Below are 18,358 nucleotides of genomic sequence, written 5' to 3'. Positions count from 1 at the left end.
AAATAAGTGACACCTGGGTGGATCAGTTGGTTACGCAGCCGACTCTTGATTTTGGCTTAGATCATGATTTCACCATTTCTGGGGTTCAAGCCCTGAATCAGGCTCTGCGCTGACAGTGCGAAGCCTGTTAGGGATTCTCTCTCTCTCTCCCTCTCTCTGCCCCTCCCCTGCTCAAGTGCACATGCTGTCTCTCAAAAAGTAAATGGATAAACTTTTTAAAAATTAAAAAATAAAGAAAAATAAATGTTGGCAAGGATGTGGAGAAATTGGAACCCTTGTGCATTGTTGGTGGGAACACAAAATGGTGTAGCTGCTGTGAAAAAGTTTGGTGGTTCCTCACAAAATTAAACCTAGAACTACCACATGCCCCAGTAATCCACTCCTAGGTATATATCCTAAAGAACTTTAAGCAGGGACTACCCCATGTTCATAGCAGCATTATTCACAGTAGTCAAAAGGTAGAAGCCACTCAAGTGTCCATCAATGGCAGAATAAATAAAATGTGGCATATACCTACAATGGAATATTAATCAGCCATCAAAAGAAATGAAATTTTGGTACATGCTACAACACAGACCTTTAAACACTATGCTAAATGAAATAAGATAAAGGATAAATGCTGTAGGATTCCACTTATAAGAGCTACCTGGTAGGCAAATTCAGAGACAGGAAGTAGAATTGTGGTTATCAGGGCCTAGGGGTGGGTTTGGGGAGGGAAAATGGGAAGTTATTGTTCAATGGATACAAAGTTTGTGTTGGTAATCATGAAAAAGCTTTGGATATACATAATTGTGATGATTACACCAATACTGCACTGTATTTAAATGCCCATGAGCCCGTGAACTCTACACTTACAAATGGTTAAACTGATACACAGTATTTTATGTATATCTTACCAAACATAAAAAAGATTAAACTACAATTAGCAATTAAATGCTTACTATGCGTATGGCACTGGGCTAAAAGATAAATGTGTGTTCACTCCATCCACACGGATTTGTTCCCCATTTCACACAGATGAACAGCCTCATGCCTTCTGTAAGGCCACATGTCATTTCCAGTACAAGCAGTAAAATGGCCTATTCTGAAATGCTAACCTATTTTCCAGACCCAATCAGACCCCAAAATATACCCTTTATGAAGACTGGCTTCAGGGGACTTGAGACACATTAAAATCAGCATATATTTTATTTTCAAGCACATAATAAACACTTTTCCAGTGCTACTATAGCCCCCATGGATTCTTTTCATATAGAATTGGAAGGAAGTTGTTTCTGGTGAGGTTGCTGATGATCAAAAATCAAGACACAGGAGCCTCAAAGGTAAAAAGAGTTTTACATCCGACATCCTCAAAACCAAGAAATAACATTTTCACTTTCAAAGTAGAGGATATTTTACCTCAGCCTTCAAAGCAGAAAGTATTTACTGTGAGATGATCCATGTGTAATTCTTCTCATACATCATTTGCTTCAAGTGACATGAGAGCCTCACTATAAAACATGCAATTTTCAATGTACTTTTCAATATTTGAAGTATTCGAGGATGGAAAGTAGAACTCTACGTCTTAAAAGAGCAAGTTCCAGCAGTTTTTTTATTGTTTGACAAAACACACAAAACCAGGCAGAGAGGTCCCCAAGGAAATGATGGTCATGCTTCATTGTTGTTTGCCCTTTGGTCCTTCATCTTCTAAGCATTTGTTATATTTTCTTTTAAAGATATTAGACATTTATTTTTATCACAAATGCAACCCAAGTGTGAATAAATAAATGTATTATCTTTTCACATCTACCCCCCACCCCCCCGCCATGTTCCTTTAAATAGAAAAAAGAGCTAAGTGTCTCTTCAAAGCCTATTTGGCCATAGCCGTCCCACCTATGGTTTTAAAAGCAGACCGTAACTTATCTTCTGAAATTCCTTCTTGAACTACAGCTCATTCTGATAAAGAAATCCTGGGAAAGAAGTCCTATTGATATTGTCGATAGTCTCCAAAAGGTGAGGATGATAACTGGGCTGAAGGCAACTGAGAGGGGTCTTCAGCAAACTGAGGACCTGCGATTAAGAAAGAAAAGAATCTTAAAAACCATCTGAATATTACACAATTAAAAAGAACAAGTGTTTGTAGAGAGTAAATCGCTCAACTCAACAAAAATAAGGTGCTACCTTAGAGCGGTCATCTGAATTTCTGCTGCCTAATTCTCATGAGAGTGCCTCCAAATTTGGTATAACATGACAGACTGGCTTCCCTTATGTTCCAGAATGAACAGCTCCCAACTGCTATGCCAGGAAAGTCAGATGGATTAATTATAGCAAGAAGTGAATTCAAGTTTTTTTTTTAGTGTTTATTTATTTTTGAGAGAGACAGAGCGTGAGTGGGGGAGGGGCAGAGAGAGAGGGAGACACAGAATCCGAAGCAGGCTCCAGGCTCTGAACTGCCAGCACAGAGCCCGATGTGGGGCTCAAATCCACGGACTGCGAGATCATGACCTGAGCCTAAGTTGGACGCTCAACCAACTGAGCTACCCAGGCACCCCAAAAGGTAAATTCAAGTTTTTACAGCAATTGCTGTAACAAGCTGCTATAAAGATTGGAAGAATTTCACACCTCTTGACATACTTTTCAGTAGCTATTTAAAATTATTTTCACTAATTTAAGTATCTTAGTCATGTTTTAAGAGAACTCAGTGATCCAATTTATATACCCAATGAAACAGAGAATGAGTTCTGGAATGGGAAGACATTCCCTAGCTTGTTGTAGATCAAAGTTTTATAATATTTTATTTTTGAGAGAGAGAGAGAGAGAGCGAGCAAGGGAGAGGCAGAGACAGAGGGAGATACAGAATCCGAAGCAGGCTCCAGGCTCTGTCAGCACAGAGCCCAACACAGAGCTTGAACCCGCAAACCGAGATACCATGACCTGAGCCGAAGTCATACAATTAGTCGACTGAGCCACCCAGGTGCTCCAGGTCTCGTAATATTTTAGTTTTCAAAGGATGGGAGGGGACCTATGAACTAAGAAAAAAATGTGGTTCTTAAAAATAAAAAAAAAAGACTTTTATGGGAATAATTACAATTATTTTTTTCAGGGAAACTGAGACCAAAAAGTAACTATAAAGAAGAGAGAAAGAGGGCAGTGGTAAAATTCCCTGAAGCTTTTCAGTGCTTCAATCTAATGATATATATTTATTTTTCACTATAAAGGCATTCTCTGTTCATTTCGGAGAACTAGAGAAGATATTGGGTGAAACAGGTAAACCAAAGGTAACCATTATTAGAGTTTTATCTAATTTTGGTCACTGTTTTAAAAACTTGTTCATGTAAGTTAATTGGAAAAATATGCTTAACTCTTCCTTCAGAGATTCCTCTCCCCAACACAGCTTTTCAGAAACACATCTCCTGTCTCAAGTAAAATGCACTTCTTTTGAAGATCTCTTCTGAGGAAAAAAGCCTAAAGCAAAGTAACCAAGATTAATTCCTATAAGACAATATAACATGGGACACCTGGCTGGCTCAGTCGGTAGAGTATGTGACTCTTGATCTCAGGGTCATGAATTCAAGCCCCGTGTTGGGTGAAGAACCTACTTAAAAAAAAAAAAAAAAAAAAGGCAGTGTAACTAATGTTTTTGTTATATCAGTCTCTGAATTTCTGAAAAAATGAAAATTTTCTGATGTTTTATGTGAAGCCTTTCACACTAACGTAGGTAAAAACAAACTACAAAGCAAAATTAGAAAGTGCTTATCCTAACAGAGTACTAACTCAGAAGTAATGATGAAAAACCAGAAACAGAAGGTGACAGGATCCAGGAGGTCCCCAGATCATCCTTGGCATCTACGGGGCAGTGTGCTTGACACTTGTGCCAAAAAGACACTGAATCTCTTGCTAGGCGCCTGAGGGAAATCAAATCAAACTGGGAGCTATGATCTATTCCTAACTCTATGCTGAATCTTTTCCAAGCTCCAAAAATAATTTTCAACATGTGTTGCTCTTCTGCATATTTCCTCCCCCAAATGCCAGGTCAAATTTTTCCGACTAAAATCCTCACAATTATCTCTCTGCTTGCTTCCAATGTCAAGGAATATTGCCCCTTTACAGACAAAGGGAATGCTAGCCCTTTACAGACAAATGAAGTTTTCTGCAGTTGTAAGAAAGTGCACAATTTAACAGCTAAGCAGATATTCCGTGACCGTGTAACGATCACTTAACCCATAATTTAACTTTTCCCCATACACCATGTAAGAACAACAATTAGCAACAAATTATTTTACCAACTTTTCAAAAAAAATTTCCCTGCCAACCCTCAAGTGGCCCTCCCAAACACAGCCACCTTCTACCACTGTATTTCATTCTCTTCACAGCAAGCAACACAATCAAATCTCATTTATCTGTTAATGTGTTAGTGTGTCTTCTCCCTCCAGAATGTAAGTCCTTGTTCATCACTATATCCCAGCATCTAGAACAGGGCATGGCACATACACATACAGTAAGAGGTTGTCGACTATCATTATTGTTAATACATCTGCAAGGACCTTTCTTCAAGCATAAAACGACTTGGCAATTTCTTAGAATAAGCACACGAACACTGACAAAAACTGAGAACTGTAAGAAAAATCAACAGCAAACCATCTCAGTAAAGCATTTTGGTGACTGTGGTTAAACACAATAACTATATCCACATCTACCTTTTCAAATGGAACCAGGGCCTAGTATCGTAATCTTCGTGAACCATGGCAAATGTAGAAATCACAAACTAACACATTTTAGCAGACAAGATAGGTTCTCTCTCAACATCAGGAGACCATTCCAGTGTTTGAGCTATGGTAGTAAGCAGAAAGAAGACTCACCATTGGGAAATTGTGCAGAGGCAAATCTTGTCAATAAGATACCAGCTCCTTCAATTAAAGCTAGGAGAATGCCACCCATCGCGGCTGACCCAACCATGGCCACTGGTCCATCTGAATATGTTAATAACAAAGAGATTGCTTTAATAGAAATCTACTTTAATATAAGATATAGTAAAGGAAAGAGCTGTCCAAATGGCTACATGCTACCCTCCCTCCCCACCTTTTTTCTCGCTAAGACCAAATGTCAACAAACTAAGGCCCACAGGTCAAATCCAGCTCACTGCCTGTTTATATAAAGTTGTATTGGTACAGTCATGCTCATTCGTTTACATATAGTCTATGGTTGCTTTCATGTTACAATCACAGAGCTGAGTATCCGTTGACAAAGACCTACAATATTTACCATCTGGCCCTTTACAGAAAAAGTCTGCTGATCTCTGGCCTAAACTACTAACCCCCCATAAATTCTGAGTTGCTTTCTGTTCCAAAGATCCAAAGACGGTTCTAAACTCATTATTCCTAACAATGCTATGTGGCAGGTATGATTATTAACTCTAGAGTCCCGATGAGGAAACTATGGCACAAAAAGTTTGGCAAACTGCCTAGTCACACAGTAGTAAATAGCAGAATTGGAACTTGAAATGCTCTTAACCACTGTATAGGTCAGAACTCCACACTCTCTCATTCTCAAATATTCCAAATAAATAGATATTCCTATTCCCAACCCCCCTCCCCAAGTCACCATATACATTCATGCTATACTAAACTACTCGATGCTTGGTTTTATGTATTACCAATGTCATTAAATCAAGATAGATAAGGTTTTCCAAAAAGTCTTGCTTCTACTAGTGTGTCTATAATGATTGGTTACTTTTCCCCCCCTTTTTTAATAATGATTGCTTACTTCTTGCTGCCAGTATGGCTCCTGTTAAGGCACCACTTGTGATGGAGTTCCAGGGATCTTCTTTTCCTCTGACTTGAACCATACTGCAGTCAATCATGGAAAATAAACCACCCCAAACTGCAAAACTACCTATTTTATTAAAAAAAAAAAAACAAAAATTTCATTTTTCATCTTATATTTAAAATATTACAACTCAAAATAACTTTAACAATACTATATTCTTAAAACTCTCACACTCTAAACTAATACATGCAAACACAAGTTTGGATAAGCACTGAACAAGACGCAGAATACTTATCTTTTTAATAAAGCTTGGGTTGTATTTTATCTGCTGGAAAATTAGCAATGGCCCAAAGCCTAAAAGAAATAAGCAGGCCTAGAAGAGTCAGGCTAAACACATTCAAATCTCTCTGTATCTCTGTTCAAAAGGCAATAAACACAACAAAGCCACACTGTTTCTTCCTTTTTTTATTTTTATACCTCTACATTACCTCTATTTTTTCTTTCATTAAGTGTCACTGAGCATATATACACTCTATGAAATCGCCAATGGGGATACTAAAGAAATCCAGCTATCCTGGAATGTATTATAGGTGTAAGCCAATACATGCTAAAGTAGCTCGTGACTGATACAAATAGTTAGAATTGTGGAACATCAAGGGGAGAGAAATTATCTTTCCCCTCTCCTTCTATTCCTCAACCATGAAACTAAAACCAACACTAAATCAAGTTACTTCGCACTTAAACTCTCCTAAACTCAATACCCATTTTGTCAAATAGAAAACAAACACCCACACATACACATACACAAGCACACACAAAATGTAGAAAGACAACACTATTTTAACTGTCAGCATCTCAGGGTGACATAGCACATGACTTAGTTTCTTTGTGCTTGCTTTACTATCCAAATCTTCTAAAATGAGCACACATGACTTATACGTATTAAGAGTTGTTATATTTATCATGATTAAAGAAGAAAAACTGCCCCAAAGAGCTCTAGTCACTTTATTCTTTATCCTCTGAAATCTCAAAGTAGTAGGGGTGTGTTAGTAAGGGCAATACACTGGGTTCCATCAAATGTCAGACCCAAATCATCACCAAAATCCTTTCCCAGTTTTCACATTATCTATCCACTAAATCTAGTAGATACAACCAGCTGAAGCATAGCATAAGCTCTCATTCTGGGTCCAATACTAGATATCATATACTATATAAAAATAAACTAGTTCTGTTTTCTAACTCAGTAATTCTATGCCCTGGGAGAGATCTGATGCCTAGGTATATTAGAACTGCTTCACTAAACTCCTCAAACAAGGCTCTCCCACTCCCTCAAAAGAGTGTGAAACTTGCCCATCCTCCAAGAATAACTGCCAGAGTAAGCTACGGTTACTGATGAGAATGGAGACATTGAGTCCAAGCAGGGCAAGGAGAATGTCCGCACAGATGGGTGGCCGAGGGTGAGGAGGCTGTCTGAACAGAGGGGTGGCCCAGTGTGAAGAGCCAGAGCCAAAGCAGTATAAGGAAGGGTCCTCAAGGAAGGACAGCCAGGCATGGAGTTGAGTGTATCCTTGTGGAAGGGTGGCCTGATGTGGGGTGCCACAGCCCAAGCAGGACAAGGAGGGAGGTATTCATATAAAAAGAGAGAAGGTAAGAATAAATCCGGTGCAGCTGGATTGGAATTGAAGTGTAAGTGTCATCTCATGACTTTCAACATGTACGTACAGATATAAATTTGGGTTTGTATATTTATATCATGGTTAGTGTGTATTCACATATACACACATACATCCCCAAGCTCTATTATAAAGAGGGCCTGGGAACAGCAACACCCCAATAGCGATGATACACTTTGTGTCCAGATTTTGGCTTCTAAATACCATTCTCAATTAAACAGAACCAGAGCTGTGTGGAGAAATGGCTGACTTCATGGATAGAGCAGGGTAAGTATACGATGAGCCTGGAGTATCTTATTCCAAAATGCAAAAGATGCTTTAAGAATAATAGGGATGTGTTAAAAGTCCCCCCATGAAATTTCCCCTATGAAAATATAAGACTCTTCAGGATACAATTGTGATTTTCCATGTTGCCTGTCCCTTGGATTTTGACTGGAAAAGCTCAGCAAATGCTCACTGAATTAAATTGAAAATGTTATCCCAGTATTTTAAAAAAAAATTTTTTTAATGTTTATTCATTTTTGAGAAAGAGACAGAGAGCAAGTGGGGGAGGGGCAGAGAGAGAGAGAGAGAGAGAGAGAGAGAGAGAGAGAGAGAGAGACAGAATCTGAAGCAGGCTCCAGGCTTTGAGCTATCAGCACAGAGTCCAATGTGGGGGCTTGAACTCACAAACCCTGAGATCATGACCTGAGCCCTAGTCAGTGGCTTAACTGACTGAGCAACCTAGGCACCCCTCATCCCAGTATTGTTAATTTAAAAAAAAAAAATTTTTTTTAATGTTTACTTATTTTGAGAGACAGACACAGAGTGTGAGAGGGAGTGGGACAGAGAGAGAGGGATACACAGAATTGGAAGCAGGCTCCAGGCTCCGAGCTATCAGCACAGAGCCCGACACGGGGCTCGAACTCACAAACCGCGAGATCATGACCTGAGCTGAAGTCGGCCACTTAATGGACTGAGCCACCCAGGCACCCCTTAATTTTTTTTTAACCATTTATTCATTTTTGAGAGACAGAGCACGAGCAGGGGAGGGGCAGAGAGAGAGGGATACACAGAATTGGAAGCAGGCTCCAGGCTCCGAGCTATCAGCACAGAGCCCGACACGGGGCTCGAACTCACAAACCGCGAGATCATGACCTGAGCTGAAGTCGGACACTTAATGGACTGAGCCACTCAGGCACCCCTTAATTTTTTTTAACCATTTATTCATTTTTGAGAGACAGAGCACGAGCAGGGGAGGGGCAGAGAGAGAGGAAGACACAGAATCCGAAGCAGACTCTAGGTTCTGAGCTGTCAACACAGAGCCTGACATGGGGCCGGAACCTACAAACTGTGAGATCATCATGATCTGAGCCAAAGTCAGATGCTTAACCAACTGAGCCACCCAGGCACCCCTCATGCCAGTATTTTTAAAAAAGCAAGGCACCATAAAGATTTTTCAATAGCTTTCTTAAAAAACCACTCCCAAGGATTGAAATAAACAATCCCAATTCACTCATACCACAACTTACTCTTCCTCTATTTCACCCTGATTGTTTAATTTTAGAACACTTTTAAAGTCACAGAAAAGTTGTGAAGATATAGAGTTCCCATATATTCCACATCCAGTTTCCCCAATATTTATTTATTTATTTATTTATTTATTTATTTATTTGTTTATTTAACGTTTATTCATTTTTGAGACAGAAAGACACAAAGCATGAATGGGGGAGGGTCAGAGAGAGGGAGACACAGAATCTGAAACAGGCTCCAGGCTCTGAGCTGTCAGCACAGAGCCTGACGTGGGGCTCGAACTCACAGACCGAGAGATCATGACCTGAGCCGAAGTCGGCCACTTAACCGACTGGGCCACCCAGGCGCCCCTATTTTTTTTTTTTTTAAGAGAGAGAGAGCGCTAGTGAGGGAGAGGGGCAGAGGGGGGAGGGGGGAGGGGGGAGAGAGGGGGAGAGGGGGAGAGAGAGGACTATTTCTTCTGATGCACAAAATTACTAAGGAATGACTAAAAGAGAGAGAGAGAGAGAGAGGGAGGGGGAGAGGGGGGGAGAGGGGGAGAGGGGGGGAGAGGGGGGGAGAGGGGGGGGGAGAGGGGGAGAGAGGGGGAGAGAGGGGGAGAGAGGGGGAGAGAGGGAGAGGGAGAGGGAGAGAGAGAGAGAGAGAAAGAGAGAGAATTTTAAGCAGTCTTGAGCCTGACACAGAGCTTGATCCCACGACCCTGGGATCATGACCTGAGCCAAAATCAAGAGTTGGACACTCAACCGACTGAGCCACCCAGGCCCCCCAGTTTCCCTAACTTCTAACATCTTACATTTCCATGGTGCATTTGCACAATTAATGACCCAATATCAATATATTATTAAAGTCCACACTTAATTCAGATTTCTTTAGTTTCTATGTCTTTTTTCTGTTCCAGGATACCAAATTACATTTAATGGTCATGTCTCTTTAAGCTCCTCTTGGCTGTAACATTACCTGATTGTTTTTTCATTCACTGAAAAAGCATAATATGACAGAAGCAGCTCTTAAAACATATATAAAAACCTATATGACTTCTGCATATACTGGGAATTCAGGATCTGGTGTGTGCTTTAATACAACTTATCATTCTTGAACAACATGGTAACCATTAAAGGAAAGGAAAATGAGTAACTATTTACCTTCCAGAGGATATAATTATTTCATAGGAAAGAAAAAGATATACCATCACTTCAGCTCTCAGAGCTTTGATTCCCTCATCTGGAAAATGGGGATAATAATACTGACCTCATGTTATTGTGACGATTAAAATAATGCTGTGGAACCCTTAGCAGAGTGCTTGGCACACAGCAAGCACTCCATAAGTGGCAGCTCTTAGCTAGTCTTCCAAAGAAAAATTTGCTAAAAACAAAGACAGGACTATTTCTTCTGATGCATAAAATTACTAAGGAATGACTAAAAGTATTTAATTTTTTTCATGTGTTCTATATGGTCTCTCCAAACCAACTGTATCTTCGTATATGAATATAGTCTCTAAGTTTTTTTTACCTTTCTTCTCCCAACTTCTGAATAACCAAGTTTAAAAAGCATAATGAATTCTTTTCAAATTTTGCAATGACTTCTGTGCAACATCCAAAGCCGAACCTTGGAGAGAAGCCTGATCAGCATCATCAGTTTGTCTCTCACGAAACCTCAATCCTTCAGATCACTTTCTCTTCAGTTTTATATTACCCCAGAAGCTATCACTCTTGACGCTCACAAACCGAAGCTTTAAACACACTGTCTTCCTTTTAGGTAAGAAGAAAAAAACAAAACCAAAATACCACTGAGCATTTGAAGGACAGAGACAAAATTTTCAAATGAATGGATACAGCAATTCCAGTTAACTTTTTGAATAAATCATAAATCAAGAAGAACTTATAGTAATTTCTAACAAGCTGTTACACTGAACAAAACTCACTAACTGGTATAAGCTAAAAATGAAGAAAAAAACCAGAGCTGCGTCTTTAAATGAACAAGGAAAGCTAGTACGAAGTACAAATGGAAAACTTCTGCTTACCTCCCAACTGTGGAGCCCTGGTTTTAATAGCTGTCAAACTGCCTCGTAGTCTGTGGTTTACTCCCTATAAAGAAGCAACCAAAAATACATTAGAAATACATTTCCAACCCACTGATAGGGCCACCGGCGATATTAGTGAACCCCGATTTCAAATGATAAAATAAGACCATTCACCCACTTACCACTGGAGAATTGCGAAAACCTTTGATTGCTTGAAAGATACCACCACCTATGGTACCCATCGTAAAGGCCCCACCACAATCATCCACAATTCGCCAAGGGCTAAGAATGGGAAAAAAAACAAAAATAAAAAGATGACTGTATTTCTCATTCATAAACCATAAAACTTTCTTTGCTAACATACCAAGGGATACAACAGATTCCAATACAGGGCTTACTTCAACCAATAAAATAAACATGTAGACAAAGATAAAGGATTCTGAACATATTGGTATCTATTCAGCTCCAAGCCATAAGGAATGGAACTGGCTTTAACTCCCTAGTGTTAACAGCACTTAATTTTCACTTAATAATTACTGCATCTAAGTTGGGCACTGTGCAAAAGTGAATAAGCAAATATTTAGGAAATTACATCATAATCAATGTTGATCCAATCTCCCAGGGACCAAAGTAAGCTCTCCAGCTGCAGTAAAATTTAAAGTTGAGACCCCCCAAAATGAAGATTCAATAGGGGCACAGGGAGACAAATTTAAACATTTTTTAAAGTATGAAATTCTTTCCGGGTTTACTGAGTCCCAGTTAGCACCTGGAACTTTACTTTGTATCAGGTCCATTTACACACTGGAATACTCTAATCTCCAATAATTAGAGGTTAAATTTGTAAACTTAGCTTCCAAATGCAGCAACCTAACTTATACAACACAATGAAATCTGAATAATGTCATCAGTAGAACAAGAACTACTATTCTAGGAATTTGGCTTATAAAAAAGTCTGTGAATGAGTAAATTCATTATATATTTTTTAAGTTTATTTATTTATTCTGTGAGAGAGACAAAATCCCAAGCAGGCTCCACAGTGTCAGTGCGGAGCCCGACACGGGGCTCAAACCAACAAATCACAAGATCATGACCTGAGCTGAAATCAAGAGTTGGACGCTTATCGGACTGAGCCACCCAGGTGCCCCTCACGCGGCACATATTCCAATTGTCACAAGCAGGATGCTTGGGGGCCTTGCTACTCAAGGTTTGTTTTTGTGATCCTAAAAGCAAATTCAGCAACACCTGGAGTCTGTCAGACCTGCAGGTTCTCAACACCGTACCCAGTATCTACTGATTCAGTCTATGGTTCAACACAATGCCAAGGTGATCTGATTTCACTTTTTTTTTTTTTTTATATATTTTTTTAACGTTTATTCATTTGTGAGACAGAGAGAGACAGAGCATGAATGGGGGAGGGTCAGAGAGAGAGGGAGGCACAGAATCTGAAACAGGCTCCAGGCTCCGAGCTGTCAGCACAGAGCCCGACGCGGGGCTCGAACCCATACCGCGAGATCGTGACCTGAGCCGAAGTCGGACGCCCAACCGACTGAGCCACCCAGGCGCCCCAATCTGATTTCACTTTAACAGTTTAAGCAGTGCTTTGAAACTAAAAAGGACTGAGAAAATTTCTTTAGAATGGTAGAAACACTAACAGGAAGTACAGAGAAAAGATAAAGGAGAATGAATCAGTGGCTCCCTCTGAGTGGTGGGCCAGTAACTTTAAAAGATTTAGTCCAGGGGCGCCTGGATGGCCCAGTTGGTTGAGCATCTGACTTTGGCTCAGGTCATGATCTCACGGTTCATGGGTTCTGTGCTGACACATGGGAGCCTGCTTCAGATTCTGTGTCTCCCTCTGTCTCTGGCCCTCCCCACTCATGTTCGTTCTCTCTCTCAAAAATAAATAAAAATTAAAAAAAAAAAAAAAGATCTAGTCCAAATAATTTTATTAGTTGAGGATTAAAATAATCAGTAAAGAACAGCAGGATTCAGATCAGAGAGCAGAGTATTCCAAGAGAGGATGTCCAAAACAAAGGCAAGATGGAAATGGTTTCTGGCTAAATCTGGCTAAATTCTGGCTGAATCAAAATGTTCCTACAGAGAAGTGACAGGCTATACAAAAGGAAGATTGAAGCTAGACTCTAAAAGAATACAAATACTAGGGGCGCCTGGGTGGCTCAGCTGATTAAGCATCGGACTTTGGATTTTGGCTCAGGTCATGATCTCATGGTTCTTGAGTTTGAGCCCCGACTAGCTCCACACTCACAGCACAGAAACAGTTTAGGATTCTCTATGTCCCTGCTCCCAACCCACCCTGTTGCGCTCTCTCTCTCTCTCTCAAATAAATAAACTTTTTAAAAAGCAATAAAAGAATGTAAATACAAATACGGGGAACAAGTAACAACACAATTAAGTTTTCATTTGTTAAGTATTAACTATGTTGTAGGTGCCTTCAATGCAAATAAGACCTATGATTTTCAAAAAAGTTAGGTTATTTTCCTGTAGAATCTCTAATCTTAACTTTGCAGAAAAAGTATTCCTGTCTCCTCTTCATTTTACAGGTGAACAGAGTCTCAGACAGAGATTAAGTAAATTTCCCAATGTCATATACGTAACTAGTACAATTTAAATACAAAAATCTAGAACTTCAAAACTCTAAATCGTTTCCATTATATCATACAGACTATGGGTTTTTGAAACGAAACCTATGATAAAAGAAGTACTTAGGATGATTAAGTCCATATGATGTATTAAAGTGGGCTGGAGGTAGGAAGGTATTGTAAAAGGCATAAGGATGCCGGTAAGATCATCACAACAGGAATGGAAAGGCAGACCATGAAAGAATTCAGACTGCTTATGGTATGCCTGTTTGGAGGCTGGGTGGTGTGGAGGGAGGAAAAAGATGCTTATAGTTTGAGGGTGAATGACTTGAGAAAATGCTCTTATCAAACAGGGCAGTACAGAAGATCAGAGTAACTTTTCTTTAATGTTTATTTATTTTTGAGAGAGAGACAGAGCACGGACACGGGAGGGGCAGAGAGAGAAGACGACACAGAATCTGAAACAGGCTCCAGGCTCTGAGCTGTCATCAGAGTCGGACGCAGGGCTTAAACTCGTGAACTGCAAGATCATGACCTAAGTCAAAGTAGGATGCTTAACTGACTGAGCTATCTAGGTGCCCCAGATCAAAGTAGTTTTCACTACAAAACTAACCAGACAACTGACTCTATTGCTTCAGGACATATGTACTAAGAGAAAACAAAGGGACCACCTAATTGATTAGATAAAAATTCATTGTAACATCTTTAACTCAACAAAGTTAAAAAATATATCCAACAGCTGCTGATAACAGCAGTCTACAATGTGCTGAATTCAGCACATGTAAGCATGACTTAGGAAGAAGGATAATTATGTTTGGTAATTTTAAATTTTTTTGAGTTTACTTATTTATTTTGAGGGCGAGAGCGTGCAGGAGGGGCAGAAAGAGAGAGGGGGAGAGAGGGGGAGAGAGGGAGAGAGAAAGAGAGAGAGAGAGGGAGGTAGGGAGGGAGGGAGGGAGGGAGGGAGGGAGAATCCCACACAGGCTCCACAATGTCAGCCTGAGCGGGACACCGGGCTCAATCTCACCAACTGAAAGACCATGACCTGAGCCTAAGTCAAGAGTCAGATGCTTAACCAACTGAGGCACCCAGGCGCCCCTTGGTAATTTTAAAGAGCCAGGAGGTACTGAAACATATGCCCTGTATCCTAGTTGAGGGATTAAAAAAAAAAAAAAAAAGAAAAGGCACAAAGCAGGTAACATGGCTACTGCTGGCAAGATAATAATATAAAGTCCTGGGCACCTTCACAAATTGAGGACACCTTGCCTTTTGCTCTCACACAATTAAACAGTTGATTAACCCAAATAACCAAGATTTGATTTCTCACTTAAGAACCACCCCCCCCCCAAGCCTTAAAGTTAGGCAACCTGAGACTTCTTACAGCAATTCTGCCGTTTTATGTGCCTGACTTACTCATGCTTTTACTCTTTTGAACCTATAAAGTGGTGAGCACAGAGACCTCATTCAAATACTGAATGAATACGTGAGTTTCTGTTCATGGCTTCTCAAAGAACACATGCTACTATCTCTATTTTCCAGATAATTCTTGTCCCCCTTGTCTACCAAGGGAGAATTCCAAGCACGAATACGAGGCCCCTGCCTAGAGGAGTTTATCCAGTCCCTTTGGGTAAAATCTCTGTTCCACACATTTGAAATGCTTAGCCCTGCGGACACATCCCCCGATACAAATAATGCCTCCAGAATGGCACTCCCTCAGAGCCCTACTGTCCCTTCTTCAACACAGGAACTGATCAAAGCGTGGCACGGGGACGCGTCCAAGGTCACCTCAGCGTACAGGGGAGATTATTACTAACCCCGCACAAGGCGACCGCGTCCTGGGCTGGGAGCAGGTTCCGAGGCTCCCACTAGCCCAAGTCTGGACCTCCTCATCCAACGCAAGGTCACCAGAGTGCCAGGTTGGAGGCGGCGAGGCTGTCACATGCCGCCCAGGGAGCACAGGACTGAGAAGCCGACTGGTTGCTCAAGACGGTGCTGCCTACGGTGAACAAACCCACGCCGACAAGCCTGCGACTGAGGCCGGCCTGCACCTCAGGGGACTGGGCAGGGGAGAACGAGGACCGTGAGCAGAGGGGCAGGACTAAAAGCAAGGACAGTGGTAAAGCTCACCAAGGCTCTCTCGCGTACTCCTCCATCTTGACTCCACCGGCGCGAGTGATGCCGGGCAAGCTGGGCGGAGCCTGACCCTAGCGGCGGAAGTGATCGCGAGAGCAGGGCGTTAAAGTCTATGTGGATTGGTTCACCGTTTCCTCCCGCAACCAATGGGAGCCTGGACTTCAGGGGCAGCGTGAGGGCGGGGCAGCGGCGCGACGCGGCAGAGCTGGCCCCGCCCGGGTCCCCGAAAGCTGCTAGTCTTGGCTACGTAGACTGGCCGCAACCCAGTGGCGAGGAGTTCAAATTACCTGGTCACTGAAGGTTCCGAGGACTGAGCTGACCTGGCGTTATTCCTTTAGGGTTCACCAAACTTCCTAAAAATATGTTTCTTTTTTCCTTTTTTTTTTTTTTTTTTTTTTTTTTTAGTACTTTGGCTGCCAACTTGGGAATCAATGCTGGCCAATTCGACATGGTGTGTGAAGCTTTTACAAACTACACGTAGCAGGAGCAGGATTCGGGCAGACAGTGTCACAGTCCCTTATAGTCACAGTGCTTGGAATGTGATAGATGTTCGATAAATGTTTTTGAAATGAACTTATCTGGACCATCGTGAACTCTCCGACCGATATGGGGCCCTCGATTTGAAGGGATAACGACAACAGCCTCTTCCGGGCCACCTTCCAAAAGATCACCAGAAGATGAGGGGTGTTTAGCCCAGAAAAGAGGAGCCCAAAAGCATGGGGACCCATCGACCTCTTTTATTTATTTATTTTTAACGTTTATTTCTTTTTGAGACAGAGGGAGACAGAGCATGAACGGGGGAGGGTCAGAGAGAGGGAGACACAGAATCTGAAACAGGCTCCAGGCTCTGAGCTGTCAGCACAGAGCCCGATGCGGGGCTCGAACTCACGGACTGCGAGATCATGACCTGAGCTGAAGTCGGCCGCTTAACCGACTGAGCCACCCAGGCGCCCCTTATCAACCTCTTTTAGCTTACAGTTAACAAAACCTCAGTCATAGGATGTCTGTTAAAGGAGCTCTTCTCCATTCCCGACTTTTTTGGAATGTGTGACTGTAATTAAGAACCTTGAAATCTAATTAATTGTGCAGACTGAAGAGAGAATGTAGGAGATGGACAACAAGAGGAAGACAGAGAGCAAGAATTTAACATTTAGTCAGTACCTCAGACCTGATGGGTATGAATATTTCAGTAACTAAAGATGTGCATTCTCATGGGGCAAAGATTTTTTTTTCCCTGATCTCACCAAGACCCAAGTGAAATATTCCTTAGTTCTAGTTACCTCCCTTTGTTCTTATTGCATATTCCTTATGCAGTCTTCTGAGTGTTATTTGGTTTCTGAATAGATTTTCCTTTAAGAGAGAATCCCCTGGCCTGTGCTCACAACTGTTCTCGTCCACTTGATAGTTATATTGGTTTATGCATCTGCCTCTTGTGAGCTGGGTTCTTTTGAATCAAATCAATCAGCAGGAATGGTGATGATACTGAGTGTGTGAGTTTACAAGCCGGGGGCCAGACTTGAGGCTGTGGTTACCCAGCTCACTTCATTCCAACAGTCCCTACCCTAAAGTCCCTTACTGTTCTGGGAGGCACCGCTCGGATGGACAGCGTGTGTTGTCAGACTTCTCACTCTTTTCTTTCTTTTCACTTCAACAGATAACAGGGTGTAAGAGGACAGTTTTGGCTGGGCAAGGCCTTGGACTTAGCCTTGGCTAGAGGGGAAGATGTCACCCCTCCCTCAAAAATACCCATTTCCATCTGAGTGAAGAAACGTCCTGGAAGAGAACTAGGTACCCTAATCTCCTCCTAGTGAGTCCGAAAGAAGTCTGAAGACCTGCCGTGGCCCTCACTGAAAGGATAGCCAAAGACATTGAGGAATGATAGAAGAAAGGAATGGGGGTCCTTGAGAGCAAAGTCACAATAAAGGTGAGGGGCATTTGAGCTGGTGATCCGACACAGCAGTGTGTACTGGTGACAGTTAGTGCTCTGGGCCCCGCCAGAGACTGCTGCTGAAACCCCTGTGATCCAGGTCCTCTGGGTATTGCTTTGGGGAAAACAGCTCCATGTATGAACTAAAAGAACTGTGAGTCAGGGGCCTGTTTTGCCGTGAGATTTCCCCACAAGGGGCAAGGAAGGGGAGACCAAGGTGAGGAACAAGGTAAAGAAAGGGAGATCATCCCTCGTGCCTCAGGGAGCCACCTGGATAGGTGAGCTCTATCAAGTAGCCACGTCTGGCAGTGACACGGCTCTGAAGTAATTATCCACCCCTGCCACCTCCCACAATTCGCTTTTATTCATCTTCCACTCTTGTACAATTAGACCATTCTTGGGGGGAGGGGTCACTGAGAGAGCTAAGATTGGGGAAAGATGAGCATTGAATAGATATCAAGGGTGCATAGGCAATGCTGAACCAAGAGAGAAACTAGAGGGATGATAACCCCAGTCAACTATAAGACCCTTACTCGGTGCTCAGGATTGTCCTTAGTGTTAGGATTAGGGTAGAGCGAGTACATAAAATATTGATATGGTTGCTACTCTCAGGGTCCTCAAAATGTACGTGGGAAGAAAGAACACACTCTTGAGAAATAGCTGGGTCAAAATGATAAAATGCCAAAATGTGTGACATAGAATATGGTAAGTGCTAGAGGAAGTGAGAGGAGAGAGGGAGCCCTGGAGGCCT

At 41.7% G+C, this 18,358-nt stretch overlaps 1 protein-coding gene across 1 annotated transcript; it reads right to left on the bottom strand.

The window, feature by feature from the left end:
- Positions 1-1,169: 1,169 nt before the first annotated feature.
- TIMM17A (translocase of inner mitochondrial membrane 17A) lies at positions 1,170-15,800 on the bottom strand. The gene is made up of 6 exons (XM_003999370.5): positions 15,675-15,800; positions 11,133-11,232; positions 10,951-11,014; positions 5,743-5,871; positions 4,839-4,949; positions 1,170-2,049 (listed from the first exon to the last, which is right to left on the bottom strand). Exons 1-6 carry the CDS (start codon positions 15,698-15,700, stop codon positions 1,964-1,966), a joined length of 516 nt encoding a protein of 171 aa, XP_003999419.1. The 5' UTR covers positions 15,701-15,800; the 3' UTR covers positions 1,170-1,963.
- Between the last annotated feature and the right edge of the window lie 2,558 nt (positions 15,801-18,358).

Source organism: Felis catus, chromosome F1 (assembly GCF_018350175.1).
Source record: "Felis catus isolate Fca126 chromosome F1, F.catus_Fca126_mat1.0, whole genome shotgun sequence".
Lineage (NCBI taxonomy): Eukaryota > Metazoa > Chordata > Mammalia > Carnivora > Felidae > Felis > Felis catus.
The sequence above is the reverse complement of the archived record's forward strand: the minus strand, read 5'-3'. Positions and strand labels throughout refer to the sequence as shown.

Coding starts and splice junctions, on each gene's coding strand:
- TIMM17A (XM_003999370.5), bottom strand. CDS start 15,700: ATGGAGGAGTACGCGAGAGAGCCTTG. Junction 4,950..5,742: donor AGCCATACTGGCAGCAAGAA/GTAAGCAATCAT, acceptor TAACATATTCAG/ATGGACCAGTGGCCATGGTT. Junction 2,050..4,838: donor CTCTGCACAATTTCCCAATG/GTGAGTCTTCTT, acceptor TCTTAATCGCAG/GTCCTCAGTTTGCTGAAGAC.